Source organism: Erythrolamprus reginae, chromosome 5 (genome assembly GCF_031021105.1).
Source record: "Erythrolamprus reginae isolate rEryReg1 chromosome 5, rEryReg1.hap1, whole genome shotgun sequence".
In the NCBI taxonomy this organism is placed as follows: domain Eukaryota; kingdom Metazoa; phylum Chordata; class Lepidosauria; order Squamata; family Dipsadidae; genus Erythrolamprus; species Erythrolamprus reginae.
In genome coordinates, this window is record NC_091954.1 from 9,320,585 (window position 1) to 9,342,456 (window position 21,872).

At 43.1% G+C, this 21,872-nt stretch overlaps 1 protein-coding gene across 2 annotated transcripts in view; it reads left to right on the forward strand.

The window, feature by feature from the left end:
• WAPL (WAPL cohesin release factor) overlaps positions 1 to 21,872 on the forward strand; it is a 77,590-nt gene that overhangs the window by 36,603 nt on the left and 19,115 nt on the right. For both annotated transcript variants that reach the window (XM_070752056.1, XM_070752055.1), the window contains 7 exons: positions 1,823 to 1,972; positions 6,318 to 6,454; positions 11,298 to 11,409; positions 14,130 to 14,354; positions 15,780 to 15,891; positions 16,057 to 16,154; positions 18,453 to 18,529. In XM_070752056.1, the coding sequence (XP_070608157.1) occupies positions 1,823 to 1,972; positions 6,318 to 6,454; positions 11,298 to 11,409; positions 14,130 to 14,354; positions 15,780 to 15,891; positions 16,057 to 16,154; positions 18,453 to 18,529 (911 nt within the window). The remainder of the gene's footprint in view (positions 1 to 1,822; positions 1,973 to 6,317; positions 6,455 to 11,297; positions 11,410 to 14,129; positions 14,355 to 15,779; positions 15,892 to 16,056; positions 16,155 to 18,452; positions 18,530 to 21,872) is intronic.

A 21,872-nucleotide genomic window follows, 5' to 3' on the forward strand; every position in this document is an offset into this window, starting at 1 on the left:
GCGTATGTAGTTTAACGACATACAGTGTTCCCTCGATTTTCGTGGGTTCGAACTTCGCGAATAGCCTATACCACGGTTTTTCAAAAAATATTAATTAAAAAATACTTCGCAGTTTTTTTCCCTATACCACGGTTTTTCCCACCCAATGACATCATATGTCATCGCCAAACTAATAATTTTTGCAAACAAATAACAAAAAAAATAATTATTGTTAATAAATAATTATGTTTATAAATATCAGGATCACTAAGTGTCTTATTCAGTGGTGAGTACCAGTAATAATGATGAGTAAATGGTTGTTAAGGGAATGGGAAATGGTAATTTAGGGGTTTAAATGAAACTACATGAAACCGCTGGGTGAGATCATCCAAGGACATGGGGTGAGGTATCATCAATATGCCGATGATACCCAGCTTTACATCTCCACCCCATGCCCAGTCAACGAAGCGTTGGAAGTGATGTGCCGGTGCCTGGAGGCTGTTGGGGCCTGGATGGGTGTCAACAGACTCAAACTCAACCCGGATAAGACGGAGTGGCTGTGGGTTTTGCCTCCCAAGGACAATTCCATCTGTCCGTCCATTACCCTGGGGGGGGGGAATTATTGACCCCCTCAGAGAGGGTCCGCAACTTGGGCGTCCTCCTCGATCCACAGCTCACATTAGAAAACCATCTCTCAGCTGTGGTGAGGGGGGCGTTTGCCCAGGTTCGCCTGGTGCACCAGTTGCGGCCCTATCTGGACCGGGACTCATTGCTCACAGTCACTCATGCCCTCATCACTTCGAGGTTCGACTACTGTAATGCTCTCTACATGGGGCTACCTTTGAAAAGTGTTCGGAAACTTCAGATCGTGCAGAATGCAGCTGCGAGAGCAGTCATGGGCTTACCTAGGTACGCCCATGTTTCACCATCACTCCGCAGTCTGCATTGGCTGCCGATCAATTTCCGGTCACAATTCAAAGTGTTGGTTATGACCTTTAAAGCCCTTCATGGCATCGGACCAGAATATCTCCGAGACCGCCTCCTGCCGCACGAATCCCAGCGACCGATTAGGTCCCACAGAGTGGGCCTTCTCCGGGTCCCGTCAACTAAACAATGCTGGTTGGCGGGTCCCAGGGGAAGAGCCTTCTCTGTGGCGGCGCCGGCTCTCTGGAACCAACACCCCCCGGAGATTAGAACTGCCCCTACTCTTCCTGCCTTCCGAAAACTCCTTAAGACTCACCTTTGCCGTCAGGCATGGGGAAACTAAACATCTCCCCTGGGCATGTTAATTTATACATGGTATGCTTGTGTGTGTGTTTGCTACTACATGGGGTTTTTCTTAAATCGTTAAATATTTTAATTAATTGGATTGTTGTGACTGTTTTTACTTGTTGTGAGCCGCCCCGAGTCTTCGGAGAGGGGCGGCATACAAGTCCAACTAATAAATAAATAAATAAATGAATAAAGTGTTAAGGGAAGACTTGTGATACTGTCCATAGCCAAAAATGGTGTATTTACTTCCGCATCCCTACTTCGCGGAAATTCGACTTTCGCGGGCGGCCTCGGAACGCATCCCCCGCGGAAATCGAGGGAACACTGTATTTTTAAATTATAATGTTATGGTTGTGGGTGTGTATATTGAGGATGGTTGGATGTTACATTGTTAGTAGATTATAGATAGATATCAGAGGAGTTGAATAAACAGTTTAAAACCATAGCATTGTCTCGTTCATGTTGCGTTGGCCCCTTCGAAGGGGTTGGTCTTTACATCTTCTGAAGTCTTGTGGAAGGGAGAAACAATTTCCCATCTTGTACTTGAACCACCCATCTTTTTAATTCACAGGCAAGGTCTTCAAAAGAGGCAGTTCCTAAAGACGATGGGGTATTCAAAGCCCCCGCGCCACCTCCCAAAGTGATAAAAACTGTGACTATACCAACTCAGCCCTATCAGGAGATAGTAACTGCCTTGAAATGCCGGAAAGAAGACAAAGAAGTAAGTGGGACAACTCACATGCCCCTTTTTTGTAATTTATTTTTATTTTTTTCTCCAAAGTTTCTATATATACATCAGTGCATGTACCTCAAAATATATCAGTATCAAACATGATTATACATTTTAATCACTCAGTCATGTCAATATCCATAGAAACATAGAAGTCTGACGGCAGAAAAAGACCCCATGGTCCATCTAGTCTGCCCTTATACTATTTTCTGTATTTTATCTTAGGATGGATATATGTTTATCCCAGGCATGTTTAAATTCAGTTACTGTGGATTTATCTACCACGTCTGCTGGAAGTTTGTTCCAAGGATCTACTACTCTTTCAGTAAAATAATATTTTCTCATGTTGCTTTTGATCTTTCCCCCAACTAACCTCAGATTGTGTCCCCTTGTTCTTGTGTTCACTTTCCTATTAAAAACACTTCCCTCCTGGACCTTATTTAACCCTTTAATATATTTAAATGTTTCGATCATGTCCCCCCTTTTCCTTCTGTCCTCCAGACTATACAGATTGAGTTCATTAAGTCTTTCCTGATACGTTTTATACTTAAGACCTTCCACCATTCTTGTAGCCCGTCTTTGGACCCGTTCAATTTTGTCAATATCTTTTTGTAGGTGAGGTCTCCAGAACTGAACACAGTATTCCAAATGTGGTCTCACCAGCATTCTATATAGCGGGATCATAATCTCCCTCTTCCTGCTTGTTATACCTCTAGCTATGCAGCCAAGCATCCTACTTGCTTTCCCTACTGCCTGACTGCACTGTTCACCCATTTTGAGACTGTCAGAAATCACTACGCCTAAATCCTTTTCTTTTGAAGTATTTGCTAACACAGAACTGCCAATACAATAGTCAGATTGAGGATTCCTTTTCCCCAAGTGCATTATTTTACATTTGGAAACATTAAACTGCAGTTTCCATTGCTTTGACCATTTATCTAGTAAAGCTAAATCATTTACCATATTGCCGACGCCTCCAGGAATATCAACCCTATTGCACACTTTAGAGTCATCGGCAAATAGGCAAACCTTCCCTACCAGACCTTCCCCTATGTCACTCACAAACATATTAAAAAGAATAGGACCCAGAACAGACCCTTGTGGCACACCGCTTGTAACCTGACTCTGCTCAGAATACTCACCATTCACAACAACCCTCTGGTGTCTATGCTTCAGCCAGCTGCAAATCCATTGAACTATCCAGGGATTAAGTCCAATCTTCACTAATTTATCTATCAGCTCTTTATGTGGAACCGTATCAAAGGCTTTGCTGAAGTCCAGGTAGGCAATATCCACGGCACCACCTTCATCCAACACCTTTGTGACATAGTCAAAGAAATCAATGAGATTAGTCTGACATGATTTGCCTTCAGTAAAGCCATGCTGATTTGGGTCCAATAATTTATTGTTTTTTAGGTGCTGATTTATCCTCTTTTTCAGTAGAGTCTCCATCATTTTAACGACAACTGATGTCAAGCTAACTGGCCTGTAGTTACCAGCTTCTTCTCTACTGCCCTTCTTGTGGATAGGCACAACACTTGCCATTCTCCAATCCTCAGGAACATCTCCTGTTAACAAGGATTGGTTAAACAAATCAGTCAGGGGGGTAGCAATGATAGATCTGAGTTCTTTAAGAACTCTGGGGTGGATGCCATCTGGACCCATTGCCTTATTTATCTTTAATCGTTCAAGTTCTTCTAAGACATCGGCTTCTAAGATCACTGGAGCTGAATCCGTACAGTTGGAGGCAATGCTATATCCCTCTATAGTATTATTTTGTAAGGTGTCTTTTGAGAAAACTGAACAGAAGTAGCTATTGAAATGGTCAGTGATCTCCTTATTCCCATTAATGCATGTATTTTTCCCGGTACTAAGCTTCGTGATGCCGCAGTTTTTCTTCTTCTTATCACTAATATATCTGAAGAAGGTTTTATCCCCCTTCTTTACAGATTTGGCAATTTCTTCCTCTTTTGAGGCTTTAGCAGCATATATTATCTGTTTCGCCTCCTTCTGTCTCATTTTATCCTGTTTTGTATCTATTTTATGCTGCTATTTATCAGTCAGTTTTACTTCATTTTTTAACACTCTCTTCCCTCTACCTTCTTACTCTTTCTCTCCCCCTTCCTACTTCCCTCTACTCCTTCTCTTCTCCTTTCACCTGCTACTTCCTCTTTCCCCCTCTTTACTTTTCCCTGAGAGATTCTTATCCTGGTTCACCTTACGTTTAACGGACTGATAACATATTCCCGTACATCTTTAAATTATAAGCGTCTCTTCTAAAATCGTAATGTCTGTCTGTCTGTCTGTCTGTCTGTCTGTCTGTCTGTCTGTCTGTCTAATCTATCTATCTATCTATCTATCTATCTATCTATCTATCTATCTATCTATCTATCTATCTATCTATCTATCACCTCTGTCTGTCTGTCTGTCTGTCTAATCTATCTATCTATCTATCTATCTATCTATCTATCTATCCTATCTATCCTATTATCTATCTATCTATCTATCTATCTATCTATCTATCTATCTATCTATCTATCTATCTATCTATCTATCTATCTATCTATCACCTCTGTCTGTCTGTCTGTCTGTCTGTCTGTCTGTCTGTCTGTCTGTCTGTCTGTCTGTCTAATCTATCTATCTATCTATCTATCTATCTATCTATCTATCTATCTATCTATCTATCTATCCTATTATCTATCTATCTATCTATCTATCTATCTATCTATCTATCTATCTATCTATCTATCTATCTATCACCTCTGTCTGTCTGTCTGTCTGTCTGTCTAATCTATCTATCTATCTATCTATCTATCTATCTATCTATCTATCTATCTATCTATCTATCTATCTAATCTCTCTAATCTCTCTAATCTATCTATTGGATTTATATGCTGCCCCTCTCCGAGGACTTGGGATGGCTTACAATACAATATAATCATCTAAATCCAATTAATTTTAAAAACTAAATGTACTAGTCTATAAAACCCAGTGTTATTAAAAAACCAATCATACCCACTCAAACAACAACCATATGTAACATTCATCAGCCAGAGGGCTAGAGTCTAATTGCCTTAAGCCTGACAGCATAGATGAGTTTTAAGACTCTTGTGGAAGGCGAGGAGGGTGGGGGCAGTACGTATGTCCGGGGGGAGTTGATTCCAGAGGGCCGGGGCCCTCACAGAGAAGGCTCTTCCCTTAGGCCTCGCCAAGCAACATTGTCTAGTTGACAGGACCTGGAGAAGGCCCACTCTGTGGGACCTAACCTGTCGTGGGACTCATGCGGCAGAAGGTGGTCTCCCAGTTAATCTGGCCCGATGCCAGCTACTATATACCAGTGATGGCAAACCTATGGCATGGTGCCACAGGTGGCACACGGAGCCATATCTGCTGGCAGGCAAGCCGTTGCTCTAGCTCAGCTCCAAAGTGCATGTGTGTCCACCCAGTTGGTTTTTGGCTCACACAGAGGCTCTGGGAGGGCGTTTTTGGCTTCCAGAGAGCCTCGGGGGGGACGGGGGACATTTTTACTTTCCCCCGACTCCAGGGAAACCTTTGGAGCCTGGGGAAGGCGGAACATGAGCCTACTGGGCCCACCAGAAGTTGGGAAATAGGCCTCCAGGGGGTGGGGGAAGCTGTTTTTCCCCTCCCCAGGCATTGAATTATGGATGTGGGCACTCACATCTGCGTGATTATTATTTATTATTTATTATTATTTATTGGATTTGTATGCCGCCCCTCTCCGCAGACTCGGGGCGGCTAACAACAGTAACAAAACAGTAAAATCCAATATTAAAAACAGTTAAAACCCATTAATATAAAAACCAAACATACATACATACATACCATGCATAGAATTGTAAAGGCCTAGGGGGGTAAGAGGATCTCAATTCCCCCATGCCTGACGGCAGAGGTGGGTTTTAAGCAGCTTACGAAAGGCAAGGAGGGTGGGGGCAATTCTAATCTCTGGGGGGAGTTGGTTCCAGAGGGCCAGGGCCGCCACAGAGAAGGCTATTCCCCTGGGTTCCGCCAAGCGACATTGTTTGGTTGACGGGACCCGGAGAAGACCCACTCTGTGAGACCAAACTGGTCGCTGGGATTCGTGCAGCAGAAGGCGGTCCCTGAGATAATCTAGCGCTCACGCACACTCTTTCGGCACCTAAGGAAAAATACGTTCGCCATCACTGCTATGTACTATTAATCTAATGCCGAATATACTTTTTTTTAAGGTAAACATCCGAGGTGCATCTAGTTGAGAAGTTGAGAAACCTCTTTTAAAAATGAGCCAACTCAACCAGCCGTTTAATTTCTGATCACATATCCTTTGCTTGTTTTCCAGTTATACACTGTCGTACAACACGTGAAACACTTCAATGATGTGGTAGAATTTGGAGAAAACCAAGAGTTCACGGATGATATTGAGTATTTATTAAGTGGACTGAAGAGCAATCAGCCCCTCAACACCCGTTGCCTTAGGTAAGACACTGTTCTCTGGATAGTTTCTTCCTTAAACCTTCGTAGATGGTTGCCTGGTGGCACCAGGAGGTGAGAACAGGAAGGAAGCTGTTGGTTAGTTGAAACTGGCAAACTTTGAGACTATGAGAAGTTTTACATTTGTGCCGTGGTTTTGCTGATGCTTCGCCCAACCTGTTTGAGTTACGAGACTTACCTACTTTTAGACAGAGTCAAGCATGGAGACCAGGAGAAGGCGACAGATCTGCCACCTTTCTGACCTACTTCATGTAGCAACTCCTTGTTCTGTCGGGCTCTCTGGTAGACTCCTCCCAAAAATTCACAGGTACAAATTTCAGACACACACACACGTTTGAAAATTCAAAACCATGTTCTTTATCATGAAAATTCACATAACCTAAGCCCTCTTTTGGGATAGCAAAAGCACTGTCTCCAAACAAACTGGTAATTTGTACAAGTCCCTTATCAGTTCTGTGATACTTATCTTGCAGCTGTGAGGCAATTCACAGTCCTTCTTCTTTCACAAAGTGACACACACTTTGCTCTGGTTTAGTTTCAAAGCGGGGAAAAATCAGCACACAAAAGGTCAAAGTCAGTCAAGCAGTCACGAAACACAACGATCAGATAATCCTCCACAATGGCCAAACCCACAGGCTGCTCTTTATAGCAGGCTCACTAATGACCACAGCCCCACCCAACCACAGGTGGCCTCATTTTCTTTGATAATAATCTCTCAGTTGTTGTTGCCTATGCATCGCTCTCCGCATGCGTAGCTGTATCATTAACTCTTGTTCTGAATCCAAGGAGGAGCTAGATAATTGATCTCCTTCTGAGCTGTCTGCCACACTCTCCTCCTCCCTGTCACTCATGTCTTCTTGGTCAGAGGAGCCTTCATCATCAGATTCCACCGGGGGGAAAAACAGGCCTGCAGCATGTGGATGTCTCCCCCACATCCACAGTCCTTGGGGCAGGAGCTGGGCCAGAGCTAACCACAACACTCCTCCCTCGTATTTCTACTGTCGGGTGTGGCTTGCTGTCCCCGCAGCTTTGAATGTGCCACTCTAGGGCGACCTTCCAGAGTTGTGAGTCGTGATCTTATAAATGTCAAGAAAGGCCCCAGTGTGTCTTCTTCGTTTCGTCCCAAGCCCTAATTGGGCCGAAAGTCAGTAACAATCACGTTACAGAGACTGTCGCTCATCGCTATCGCAAGTCACCAGAAGAAACACAGTTTCCAACATCGGTGGACACTGGGGCAGAGAGAAAGGCTGTTCTTTTATTTTTATTCAGTTTCCTCTCTGCTTTCCGGCTCTCGAGAGCTGTCTAATTCCAGGGCAACCTTATCCTCGTGATCAGGTGGAGTTTTGTGAGTGACTTGACATGAAGTGATGCCTCTAAAAATCTCCCATGCTTCAGTTCACCCCGAGAGTAAGATGATACCGTGTTAGGATGCGGCTCAGTGGGCAGATCTTGCTAAACCATCATGTAGCTGATTGCCGTTGGCTTAGTTGGATGGGAGAAGCTAGACACTGGGGCTTGTTAAATCAACCGTGGTTAACGCTAGCATGATAGTAGGTGAGTTGGGCTGGTGTGTGCGTATTGAGTCAGGAACTTGCTTCGCTGAAGCTGACATTCTCCCTTGCGCTAAAGAAGCAGCGGAGATCATTTCCAGAGGGGTCTTCTGTCTTCCTTGTCTTCCTTTTTAACTAGTCCACAATGGCCTCTGCAATTAGCCTATGTGGGATTGTCAGGATTCCCCTGCCACTTTACGGCCCTTGATTTCATTGGCTCATTGAGCACATAGCGCTCCCCCCCCCCTGTTGCGATTTTGCTGATGTCTAATTTGGGAGCCTTGACATTGGGAGATAGAAGAGGAAAGGAAATTGATGGACTGTAAGAATTAGGTGATACCTCACCTAAGAACGCCTCTACTTACAAACTTTTCTAGATAAAGATAAGAACCGAGTGTTCAAGGTTTTTTTGCCTCTTCTCAAGAACCATTTTCCACTTACAAACCCGACCCTCCGAAACTGTAACCGGAAAAGGCAGGGAGAAGCCTCTGTGGGGCCTCTCTAGGAATCTCCTGGGAGGAAACAGGGCCGGAAAAGGCAGGGAGAAGCCTCCGTGGGGCCTCTCTAGGAATCTCCTGGGAGGAAACAGGGCCGGAAAAGGCAGGGAGAAGGAGCCGTGGGGCCTCTCTAGGAATCTCCTGGGAGGAAACAGGGCCGGAAAAGGCGGGGAGAAGCCTCCGTGGGACCTTTCTAGGAATCTCCTGGGAGGAAACAGGGCCGGAAAAGGCAGGGAGAAGCCTCCGTGGGGCCTTTCTAGGAATCTCCTGGGAGGAAACAGGGCTGGAAAAGGTGTGGAGAAGCCTCTGTGGGGCCTTTCTAGGAATCTCCTGGGAGGAAACAGGGCAGGAAAAGGTGGGGAGAAGCCTCCATGGGGCCTCTCTAGGAATCTCCTGGGAGGAAACAGGGCCGGAAAACGCAGGGAGAAGCCTCCATGGGGCCTCTCTAAGAATCTCCTGGGAGGAAACAGGGCCGGAAAAGGTGGGGAGAAGCCTCCGTGGGGCCTTTCTAGGAATCTCCTGGGAGGTAACGGGGTGGGGAGAAGCCTCCGTGGTGCCTCTCTAGGAATCTCCTGGGAGGAAACAGGGCTGGAAAAGGCGGGGAGAAGCCTCTGTGGGGCCTCTCTAGGAATCTCCTGGGAGGAAACAGGGCCGGAAAAGGTGGGGAAAAGCCTCTATGGAGCCTCTCTAGGAATCTCCTGGGAGGAAACAGGGCCGGAAAAGGTGGGGAGAAGCCTCTGTGGGGCTTCTCTAGGAATCTCCTGGGAGGAAACAGGGCTGGAAAAGGCGGGAGAAGCCTCCATGGGGCCACTCTAGGAATCTCCTGGGAGGAAACAGCACACAATATTTGCTTTTACATTGATTTCTATGGGGAAAATGGCTTCTTCTTACAAACATTTCTACTTACCAACCTGGTCACGGAATGAATTAAGTTCGTAAGTAGAGGTACCACTGTATTTTTTAGGAACAACGGGGTTTGTGACCCAAGAAAATAGCTATCCATTTGTTTTGTTGTCTCATGCCTGATTCACTTCTAGCTTACTAGAAGAGGTGTCTGCCGCTAATCCTGGTCATAGAAATGTGTAGTAAAGAGTTGGGTGGCAAGATTTGCGACTCTTGTCACATTGCTTCCTATAAGATGCCTCTGACTAAAGATTCCGCTAATTTAAAGGGTAGCAGAGTTGAAATTACTGGGATAAATCCTAGATGGGCCTTCCTTGCAGAAAAAAGGGTTTTTTCTTTTTCTTTTCTACTGCAGTTGATTACCCATCACACTTTATGGGCAAATTGTAGAAGAATGCCTATGTGTTTCCTTTTCTTGCAATGTGTATTTTAGTGATAAAACATTTTAAAGAGCATTAGAATGTCAAATCCAAGATACTTTGAAACCAACTGGGAAAAACCCAAAGACTAAGCAATGTGCACATTAACCTTTCCGTAATACTCAGTGATTTTGAACAGTGTTTTAACAATATTTGAGGCATTTATTTTCTTGTTCCAAAGATGAAATCCAGCTAGCAATATTAATGTGTGTACTTGAAGAATGCTTTTCTTCCTGAAGTTTAGCAGAAAAAAAAGGCAAGCAGTTCTTTTAAATGAAATGACTTCATTTTTCTTGCTTGAAAGCGAGAGCCGTAGTTCTGTTTCTGATAGGTTTTCTGTCGGAAAAATACACATTCATATGAAATATGAGATTGAAAAGAAACCTCTCATGTTCCGTAAAGGATTAGCGTATTTGTTCAGTCATTTTACCTTCCTTAAATGACTACATCAATTCTGAGTAATTTTAACCTCAATTTGTAATGCGGCTAATTTTACCAATTTTTTTAAAAGCACAGAATGCATACGATTTGACTCAGTATTGAACCTGTCAGTATGTAACTAGGCAGAATTAATCTGTTTTTAGCTATAAACAGAGATAAGCATCACTATGTCATGATGGTTTCCTATGTTTCCTCTCCAAAATAATTGAGGGCATGTTAACTATGATTAAAGAGAAACAAAAGAATAATAGTTTACAGCAGTGTTTTTCAACCAGTGTGCCGTCGCACACTAGTGTGCCGCGAGACATGGTCAGGTGTGCCGTGAAGCTCAGAGAAAGAAAACAAGAGAGAAAGCAAGAGAAAGAAAGCAAGAGAGAGAGAGAAAGAGAACAAGAGAGAAAGAAAGCAAGAGAGAGAGCTAGAGAGAAAGAAAGCAAGCAAGAGAGAAAGAGAGGGAGGGAAGGTGGGAGAGAGAAAGACATAGAGGGAGGTAGGGAGGGAGAGAGAAAGAGAGCAAAAAAGAAGGAAGAGAGAAAGAAAGAGGGATGGAGAGAGAGAAAAAAAGAGAAAGGGAGAGAAAGAGAAAGAGGGAGGGAGAAATAGAGCGAAAGGGAGGAAGAGAGAATTTTTTTGTCCAAACCTTTTTTAGCCGCCCCCCCCCCTCAATGTGCCCCATGGTTTTGTAAATGTAAAAAATGTGCTGCGACTCAAAAAAGGTTGAAAATCACTGGTTTACAGAATGGTCTCATTTGATTAAGCTAATATATTTATTAGGATCAAAATGTTACCATTGACTGTGCAACCAGTCTTGCAGAATGCTTCATAAGAATTCCTTTAAGTGCTTTCGCAGCATCCTGTCTTGCAGATTCTAAGATATGTATATTTTTAGATTTTTTTTCTGATGGGTCAACAGTATATTGCTGTTTTCTCTTTTGCATAAACGGCTCTCTTTGATCTGGCATCTGTCCTGTTTTCTCAATTCTCATTGAATCTTGCTTCATTTATTCATCTGTTTTAGTGTTATCAGTCTGGCGACCAAGTGCGCCATGCCCAGTTTCCGAATGCATTTGAGAGCACATGGAATGGTTGCGATGGTCTTCAAAACACTGGATGACTCCCAGCACCACCAGGTAAAAATAAAATAATTGTTAAGATATCATTTGCAGTCTTTCCTGTGTTTTATTACACATGATGTAATAATAATCACAACAACAGCAACAACAACAATAATATAATAATAATAATAATAATAATAATAATAATAATAATAATGTGTTAAATTTATATGCTATTCAACTCCTTGCAATTCTGTACAGTTCAAGAATTGTTAAAAAATTTTTTAACAAAAAGCAACATATACAAACGTGCAAACACAAAAAACCCACAAAGAAATAAAGATGGCAGAGAAAACAAACCCAAATAGGAACAGAAACAACAACAAAAAGCCATCTATCACTCTTGTTAATGTGTCCTTCAGAATACCAATAGGATGGAGGCCATTCGAATCTCTAAAACACACACACACAGAGAGAGAGAGAGAGAAAGAGAGAGAGAGAGAGAGGGAGGATTTTCTGTCCAAATCCCAGTAATGGTATGTCTGGATGATGAGACCATAACAATAGATCTATACTAGGCTACCTTCCTTTTTCACTTATCAGCAAAAATATGTAACTATACTATCTATCTATCTATCTATCTATCTATCTATCTACCTACCTACCTACCTACCTACCTACCTACCTACCTACCTATCTATCTATCTATCTATCTATCTATCTATCTATCTATCTATCTAATTTATCTATCTAATCTATCTAATCTATCTTATCTATCTAATCTATCTAATCGATCTATCTAATCGATCTATCTAATCGATCTACCTACCTACCTATCTAATCTCTCTCTCTCTCTATCTTGTCTGTCTGTCTGTCTATCTATGTAATCTTATCTATATCTTTCTATCTAAGTTGCAAAAACACTTAACAATATTACACAGGAAAAAACCCAAACGCACAAAAATTGACATGCATGCATGCATACATACATACATATACATATACAGTACACACACACACACACACACAGTAAAGCAGGAAATCAGAATATCTGTGAGCCGCCCCGAGTCTTTGGAGAGGAGCGGCATACAAATCTAATAAATTATTATTAATTGTTATTATTTCCTCCACAAGGAAATGCCAGGTTTTGTCTTTACCAAGAACAGCATAGTCGCATTCCTTAGTAAGAGTTTTGAAAACTGGGCTTATATCATGGGTGGCTTCTCTCTTGAAAGAATCAGCCTGCTAGCAATATGGACACCCTACCGTTACACATAGGATTGGTGCCACTCTGAATTCTGAGTGCCTGGGTCTCCTTTGAGTATAAAACAACTGTTTGGCATGGGAAGCATGGGTGTTTTTGATCACATTGGAAGTGTTTCAAAGGTCCAGACGATCGAAACGTCCACTTTGTCAGAAGGAGGTGTTTTGAATTCCGGACCATGCAAAGTACAAAGGTTGAGCATGGCGCTGTTGAACAGCTTGATTTGAATTTTTCAAGAGGAGGAATACTTTTTGAGTATGCGCTGCATGCTTCAGATGCAATGTCTCAGCATTAAATTGAGCATAAAAATATCTCTGGTATAGATTTTTGGGATAATTATCTCCCAATCCTTGTACAGAAGTCTTTGTACCAAATATATCCAATAATAGATACATGCGTACATACATGTGTACATGGAATTGCCCTTGCTACTATTGCTAAACATAAGGAGAAGCTTTTTATTTCAAGCGAATAGAGCTGTATTCTAAGTGAAATGTATTTTAAGTAAAATAGAACAACAATAGGGTTGATATTCCTGGAGGCGTCTGTAATATGGTAAATGATTTAGCTTTACTAGATAAATGGTCAAAGCAATGGAAACTGCAGTTTAATGTTTCCAAATGTAAAGGGGAAAAGGAATCCTCAATCTGAGTATTGTATTGGCAGTTCTGTGTTAGCAAAAACTTCAGAAGAGAAGGATTTAGGGTAGTGATTTCTGACAGTCTCAAAATGGGTGAGCAGTGTGGTCGGGCGGTAGGAAAAGCAAGTAGGATGCTTGGCTGCATAGCTAGAGGTATAACAAGCAGGAAGAGGGAGATTGTGATCCCGCTATATAGAGCGCTGGTGAGACCCCATTTGGAATACTGTGTTCAGTGTTGGAGACCTCACCTACAAAAAGATATTGACAAAACTGAACGGGTCCAAAGACGGGCTACAAGAATGGTGGAAGGTCTTAAGCATAAAACGTATCAGGAAAGACTTCATGAACTCACTCTGTATAGTCTGGAGGACAGAAGGAAAAGGGGGGACATGATCGAAACATTTAAATATGTCAAAGGGTTAAATAAGGTTCAGGAGGGAAGTGTATTTAATAGGAAAGTGAACACAAGAACAAGGGGACACAATCTGAAGTTAGTTGGGTGAAAGATCAAAAGCAACATGAGAAAATATTATTTTACTGAAAGAGTAGTAGATCCTTGGAACAAATTTCCAGTAGACGTGGTTGGTAAATCCATAGTAACTGAATTTAAACATGCCTGGGATAAACATAGATCCATCCTAAGATAAAATACAAAAAATAGTATAAGGGCAAACTAGATGGACCATGAGGTCTTTTTCTGCCGTCAGTCTTCTATGTTTCTATAATAAAATTCCCTGGTTAGGAAGACCCAGCTAGCTTTTATTTTGAGTTGTGAATTCTTGACCCTGGTCTTCTAAAACCGCCTTGAAACAACAAAACTAGCCTCACATTCCCCTACTCAAAGGTTTACTCCTTTTTCCTGTTCTTTTTCTTTTTTCCCTTTTGCTGAAGAACCTGTCGCTTTGTACAGCAGCTTTAATGTATATCTTGAGCAGAGACCGCTTGAACATGGATCTCGACAGAGCCAGCTTAGATTTAATGATCCGACTTCTGGAGCTCGAGCAGGATTCCTCCTCCAAGCTGCTGAATGAAAAAGACATGAACAAAATCAAGGAAAAAATCCGAAGGCTCTGCGAAACTGTGCATAATAAACACCTGGATCTTGAAAACATAACAGTGAGCACCGATTTTACCTTTTTAAAAAAATCATATGAAAATGCAGTTCAGTTATATACAGTGTATTTTTGGTCAACATAGCTATAGCACTTAAGATTTACATACCACTTCATAGTGCTTTGCAGCCCTCTCTAAGTGGTTTACAGAGTCAGCCTATTGCCCCCAGCAATCTGGGACCTCCTTTTACCCACCTCGGAAGGACGGAAGGCTGAATCAACTTTGAGCCTGGTGAGATTTGAACTGCTAAACTGCTGGCAGACTGTGATCAGCAGAAGTAGCCTGCAGTACTGCACTCTAACCACTGCGCCACTGTGACCCATTGATTGTACATGGAGGGACTTTGCCATAAAATACATATAAGGGTGACTGTGGTTCCATTTTGTACAAGGAAGTGATGTGCCGGTGTCTGGAGGCTGTTGGGGCCTGGGTGGGTGTCAACAGACTCAAACTCAACCCTGATAAGACGGAGTGGCTGTGGGTTTTGCTTCCCAAGGACAATCCCACCTGTCCGTCCATCACCCTGGGGGGGGGGAATTATTGACCCCCTCGGAGAGGGTCCGCCATTTGGCCATCCTCCTCGATCCACAGCTCACATTAGAGAACCATCTTTCAGCTGTGGCGAGGGGGGCGTTCACCCAGGTTCGCCTGGTGCACCAGTTGCGGCCCTATTTGGACCGGGAGTCACTGCTCACAGTCACTCATGCCCTCATCACCTCGAGGTTCGACTACTGTAATGCTCTCTACATGGGGCTACCTTTGAAAAGTGTTCGGAAACTTCAGATCGTGCAGAATGCAACTGCGAGAGCAGTCATGGGCCTACCTAGGTATGCCCATGTTTTACCAACACTCCGCAGTCTGTATTGGTTGCCGATCAATTTCCGGTCACAATTCAAAGTGTTGGTTATGACCTTTAAAGCCCTTCATGGCATCGGACCAGAATACCTCCGGGACCGCCTCCTGCCGCACGAATCCCAGCGACCAATTAGGTCACACAGAGTGGGCCTTCTCCGGGTCCCGTGAACTAAACAATGTCGTTTGGCGGGACCCAGGGAAAGAGCCTTCTCTGTGGCGGCCCCGGCCCTCTGGAACCAACTCCCCCCAGAGATTAGAGTAGCCCCCACCCTTCTTGCCTTTCGTAAGCTTCTTAAAACCCACCTCTGTCGTCAGGCCTGGGGGAACTAAGATATTCTTTCCCCCTAGGCTTCTACAATTTATGTATGGTATGTTTGTATGTATGATTGGTTTTAAAATAAGAGTTTTTAGCTGTCTTAGTATTGGATTGTCGCATGTTGTTTTTACCACTGTTGCTGGCCGCCCCGAGTCTACGGAGAGGGGCGGCATACAAATGCAATAAAATGAAATGAAATGAAATGAATTTGAATTTTGGCCGTATTTATTTACGGATTTCACTTGTGTGTTTTCTAGACCGGTCATTTGGCCATGGAGACCCTTCTCTCTCTCACTTCCAAGCGGGCAGGCGATTGGTTTAAAGAAGAGCTGCGACTTCTGGGTGGTCTTGACCATATTGTAGATAAAGGTATTAATTTTGTCTTAAAAGGTACTTAAAAGTTTTTTATGACTGGAACACATAACGTATCTTATGTCATTTCAGGAAAGTTTAAGAAAAATCTTACAAAACGTATTAATAATCCTATTTAATAATAATCCTCCTTAATAATCTTACCCGTCTTTTGTTTCTCAGTGAAAGAGTGTGTGGATCATTTAAGCAGCGATGAGAATGAAGAGAGATTGGTTGCTTCGCTCTGGGGAGCGGAAAGATGTTTACGGGTCTTGGAGAGTGTAAGTATGAAAAAACCCTGAAGAAAATGGATTTTGGACCAGAATAAGTAGAAAGTGATGCCTCGTTATTGGCCGGGTTTTTCTTTTTCGCTCCGCTGCTTGAGGAATGTGATTTGGTTCTGCTTTCTGAAGTTATTTGTTTGTCAAAGCTTTTGTTTCAGGGATTTGGGGTTTTTTTGAATGGGGAAAGTGGGAAATATTTCAGCAGTGGGTCTGCCGAAAAATAATAAATAAGTAACCTTGACCAGAATGATGGGGAGTGGTTTGGTGGTCTAGAAGTGGAGCTGTCGCCTGACAATCAGGAGGCTGTGGGTTCGATCCTAGGTAGAGGCAGATATTTCTCTCTCTGGGCATATTTATTTATTTATTTATTTATTTATTTATTTATTTATTTATTTACTTACTTACTTACTTACTTACTTACTTACTTACTTACTTACTTACTTACTTACTTACTTACTTATTAGATTTGTGTGCCGCCCCTCTCCGTAGACTCGGGGTGGCTCACAACAATAACAAAGACAATGTAACAAATCTAATAATTTAAAAAACACTAAAAACCCCATTATTAAAAGCCAGCATACACACAAACGTACCATGTATAAACTATATAGGCCCGGGGGAGATGTCTCAGTTGCCCCATGCCTGACGGCAGAGATGGGTCTTAAGAACTTTACGAAAGGCAAGGAGGGTGGGGGCAGTTCTGATCTCCCGGGGGGAGCTGGTTCCAGAGGGTCGGGACCGCCACAGAGAAGGCTCTTCTCCTGGGTCCCGCCAAACGACATTGTTTAGTCGACGGGACCCAGAGAAGACCCACTCTGTGGGACTTAATCGGTCGCTGGGATTCGTGCGGCAGAAGGCGGTCCTGGAGATATTCTGGTCCGATGCCATGAAGGGCTTTATAGGTCATAACCAACACTTTGAATTGTGACCGGAAATTGATCGGCAACCAATGCAGACTGCGGAGTGTTGGTGTAACATGGGCATGATCGCTATATATCTGCTAGATATAACTCCGCATTGGCAACGGGAAGGGCATCCAGCCAGTAAAGTTGCCAGAACTCCACCCTGGGAGAGATGATGGGGTCGTTAAAGGGAGATGATTGACAAGAATGATGGCGGCTTGAAGTCATTCTGGCTCACGTCAGTTTTGTAATTGCTAGTGGAAGGCTGGCCTATTTGGTGATCCCCATGCAGGTATAAACTCAGTCTGAAAGAGCCAGGTCCTCATTCTTTCACTGAAAGCTGTACTTCTTAACTTGGTTCACTTGCAGCATTCTGGCCAGGGAATTCTGGGAGTTGGAGTCCATCCATTTTAAAGTTGGCAAGGTTACTTAAAGGACCTCCGTAGCCTGAAAAGGCAGACCCCATGTTTCTGCCTCCCTCGATGCTGCCATGTTTTTGCTATACAATTTCTTATTGTGTAGTTCAAATACAGCGATACCTTGTCTTACAAACTTAATTGGTTCCGGGACGAGGTTCTTAAGGTGAAAAGTTTGTAAGACAAAACAATGTTTCCCATAGGAATCAATGGAAAAGCGATTAATGCGTCCAAGCCCAAAATTCACCCCTTTTGCCAACCAAAGCACCCGTTTTTTCACTGCTGGGATTCCCCTGAGGTTCCCCTCCATGGGAAATCCCACCTCTGGACTTCTGTGCTTTTGCGACGCTGCAGAGGAATCCCGGGATCGCAAAAACGAGCGCTTCGCTGGCAACAGAAGTCCGGAGGTGGGATTTCCCAGCAAAGGGAGCATCAGTGAAATCGCAGCATTGCAAAAGCACCGAAGTCCTTGAAACCCCACCTCCTGGCCTCTGTGTTTTTGCGATGCTGCGATTTCACTGAGGCTCCCAACCTCCGGACTTCCGTTGCCAGCGAAGCACCCGTTTTTGCGCTGCTGGGATTCCCCTGCTGGGATTCCCCTGCAGCATCACCAAAACACGGAGGTCTGGAGGTGGGGTTTCCCATGGAGAAGAGCCTCAGGGGAATCCCAGCAGTGCAAAAACGGGTGCTTCGCTGGCAACGGAAGTCCGGAGGCGGGGCATCCCAGTGGCGGCGGTGGGTTTGTAAGGTGAAAATAGTTTGTAAGAAAAGGCAAAAAAATCTTAAACCCCGGGTTTGTATCTCGAAAAGTTTGCATGACGAGGCGTTTGTAAGATGAGGTATCACTGTATTGGATTAGAGCTTGGTCACTTTCTGTTTACAAGTTAGGCTGCTAAATGTTGCCAAAACACAAGCATTGCTCATTTAAGAAAGACTTAAGGAGTTAGTCTTTTGACTCTTTATTATTTTTCCTCCAGGTAACAGTTCACAATCCAGAGAATCAAAGCTATTTAATAGCATATAAGGATTCGCAGCTCATCGTCTCGTCAGCTAAGTAAGTTCTAAATCATATTTATTTTAACGGTATAACAATTATTTAAAAGACTCATCAACATGGCTCAGTGCATTATTTAAACTTTGACAGGTTTATGCCTTGAAGTTTTTCCGTGCTGGTTTTTCACTGAATTTACAGAGAAAAAGTGAAAAGTTAATTGGGTTTTTGGTGATAGTGTGCTATTATATTTGTATTTATCGACTAATTATTTTGATAATAATTTTTATAAGAATGTTTGGGACAAGTGCGTTGACGTTACACACTCATTTTTAATATGTAGAGAATCCCTCTTTCCAGTAAATGAATCTCAACCTTTAGTTCTGTGTATTTGGGAAGTGCTGTGTAGGATTTAATAAGAGCCCTCAAGAAGTAACAAAAGAGAAAAACCTCATAATTAATTAAATGTAATTTATGAATTCTGGTGAGAAGAATTAGTTGGAAATAATTTACACATTTCTTCTATTTAACCGCATTTTTCCTGTTTGCACCATAGAAGTTTAAACTGATTCATATACCAATAAAGGAGAATAATTATAGCTCAGGGTTGAACTGTGGGCTCCTTGGTGCTCTTTGGACTTGATTGTATTCTTAAAGATGTTTCATGACCCAAACTAGATAATATCATCAGTGTTATGCACTGAATCTCAAACTAGTTTCAATAATGAAACCTCTGCTAAAAAAATAATTAGATTCCTAGTTTTTGTGATTAGAGAGAAAAGCTTATGGACTTCTTAAGTGGCGCTCCTTACTGTGCTGAATGTGGAGCAAGCACTGGGCATATGAAGGAGCTAAGATTCCCATGTCACACCAACACTCCGCAGTCTGCATTGGTTGCCGATCAGTTTCCGGTCACAATTCAAAGTGTTGGTTATGACCAATGTCCCCTCTAATTTTTTTCTGGTGTGGGCGGAAAAGTATAGTGTCTGAGCGGCAGTCCTTTCGGGACTGGGCGGCACTCTTTCCCTCTCACTTTTTCCCTCTCGGCTTCTGGGCAGGTTTGAAAAACTCTGAGTTGATGATGATTTTTAAGTGAGCAATTGCTCACTGCTCAGCTTAGAGGGAACTATGGTTATGACCTATAAAGCCCTTCATGGCACCGGGCCAGCTTATCTCAGGGACCGCCTTCTGCCACACGAATCCCAGCGACCAGTTAGGTCCCACAGAGTGGGCCTTCTCCGAGTCCCGTCAACTAAACAATGTCGTTTGGTGGGACCCAGGGGAAGAGCCTTCTCTGTGGCGGCCCCGGCCCTCTGGAACCAACTCCCCCCAGAGATTAGAATAGCCCCCACCCTTCTTGCCTTTCGTAAGCTCTTCAAAACCCACCTCTGCCGTCAGGCATGGGGGAACTAAGATAATCTTTCCCCCTAGGCTTCTACAATTTATGCATGGTATGTGTGTATGTATGATTGGTTTTATAACAAGGGGTTTTAGCTGTTTTAGTATTGGATTGTCACATACTGTTTTTGTCGCTGTTGTTAGCCGCCCCTAGTCTACGGAGAGGGGCGGCATACAAATGCAAGAAAATGAAAATGAAATAAAATTCCAGATTTTTCTTTCATGTGTCTCACTGCTTGTTCTGCAGAGCAGTCCAATAATAGCTATATACAGTTATATACCGTATTTTTCAGAGTATAAGATACACCAGAATATAAGACATATCTTAGTTTTTGGGGTGGAAGATAGGGGGGGGGGGAATCTGGTTACTGGGTGTTCATCTGGCTAGTGTCCTTAGTTTGGTCAGCTTCAGCGCATTATTTTATCCCCTGTTAAGGCTTTTAAAAAACTTTACTCGGAGAAAGTAACAGTGAAAGAGCTTGCAAGCCAGTAAGAGATGGGGACATCATTAGGAAAGAAACATTCAGAGCAAACAGAGCAATGGGAAAAACCCTGCAAAGACTTAGGGCTTGGGAAACATTCGGAGCAGAGAGTAACAATGAAAGAGCTTGCAAACGTGTAAGAGCTGGGAACACCATTAGTACCTGATTAGGGCTGGAAAGAAACTTATTCGGAGCAAGTTAGAGCAATGAAAAAACCCTGCAAAGACTTAGGGCTTGGGAAACATTCTTTGCAGAGAGAAGCAATGAAAGAGCCTGCAAAATAAGAGCTGGGAAGATCAAGAGCCGGGGTAGCGCAGCAGGTAGAGTGCTGTACTGCAGGCCACTGAAGCTGACTGTAGATCTGTAGGTCAGCGGTTCAAATCTCATCACCGGCTCAAGGTTGACTCAGCCTTCCATCCTTCCGAGGTGGGTAAAATGAGGACCTGGATTGCTGGGGTAATAGGCTGGCTCTGTTAAAAAGCGCTATTGCTAACATACTGTAAGCCGCCCTGAGTCTAAGGCAGAGGTCCCCAAACTTTTTACACAGGGGGCCAGTTCACTGTCCCTCAGACTGTTGGCCGGACTATAAAAAAACCCTATGAACAAATCCCTATGCACACTGCACATATTTGAAGTAAAAAACAAAATGGGAACAAATACAATATTTAAAATAAAGAAGTAATAAGTAATTAAGTAATTAATAATTAAGTAATAAAGTAAGTTATACTTCTTTATTAACAAGTAAATTTAAACTTAAATCAACAAACTCCATCCTTCCCTCCCTCCCTCCTTCCTCTCCACTTCTCTCTTCCCTCTTCTTTTTCTCTCATTTGTTTCCTTTTCCTCTCCCTCCATCATTTTCTCATTTTCTCTTTCTCTCTCTTTCCATCTCTCCCTCTTCCTTTCTCTCTCCCTCTCCCTCTCTATCTCTCCCTCTTTCTCTTTCTTTCTCTCTCTTCTCTCTTTCTCTCACTCACTCTCTTTTTAACTCTCCCTCTTTGTATCTCTCACACTTTGTCTCCTTCCCCTCTCTCTATTTCTCCCTTTCTCTCTCTCCCTTTTTATCTCTCCTCTTCATTTCTCTTTCCCTCTCTATTTCTCCCTCTTATTATATCGATCGGTAAAATCTCGTGTGCTGCTACGGGCCGGTTAAAAGACCTCAGCGGGCAGCATCCGGCCCGTGGGCTGTAGTTTGGGGACCGCTGGTCTAAGAAGAAGGGCGGCATAAAAATCGAATGAATGAATGAATGAATGAATGAATGAATGAATGAATGAATGAATAAATTAGCAGTTAGTTAGGGCTGGGGGGGAGGAGCTACATTCAGAGTATAAAACACACCCAAATTATCAGCCTCTTTTAGGGAGGAAAAAGGTGAGTTTTATACACCAAAAATACGATGCATACAACAGTGGCTTTTTCAAAGTCATTAGCAGTCGTTGCTGTGGCTCACTGTATTGGGGCGACATGATAGATGACCTTCAATTTCCAATCAGAACTTGGTGGAAACACTTCTTTTAAGGAAGGT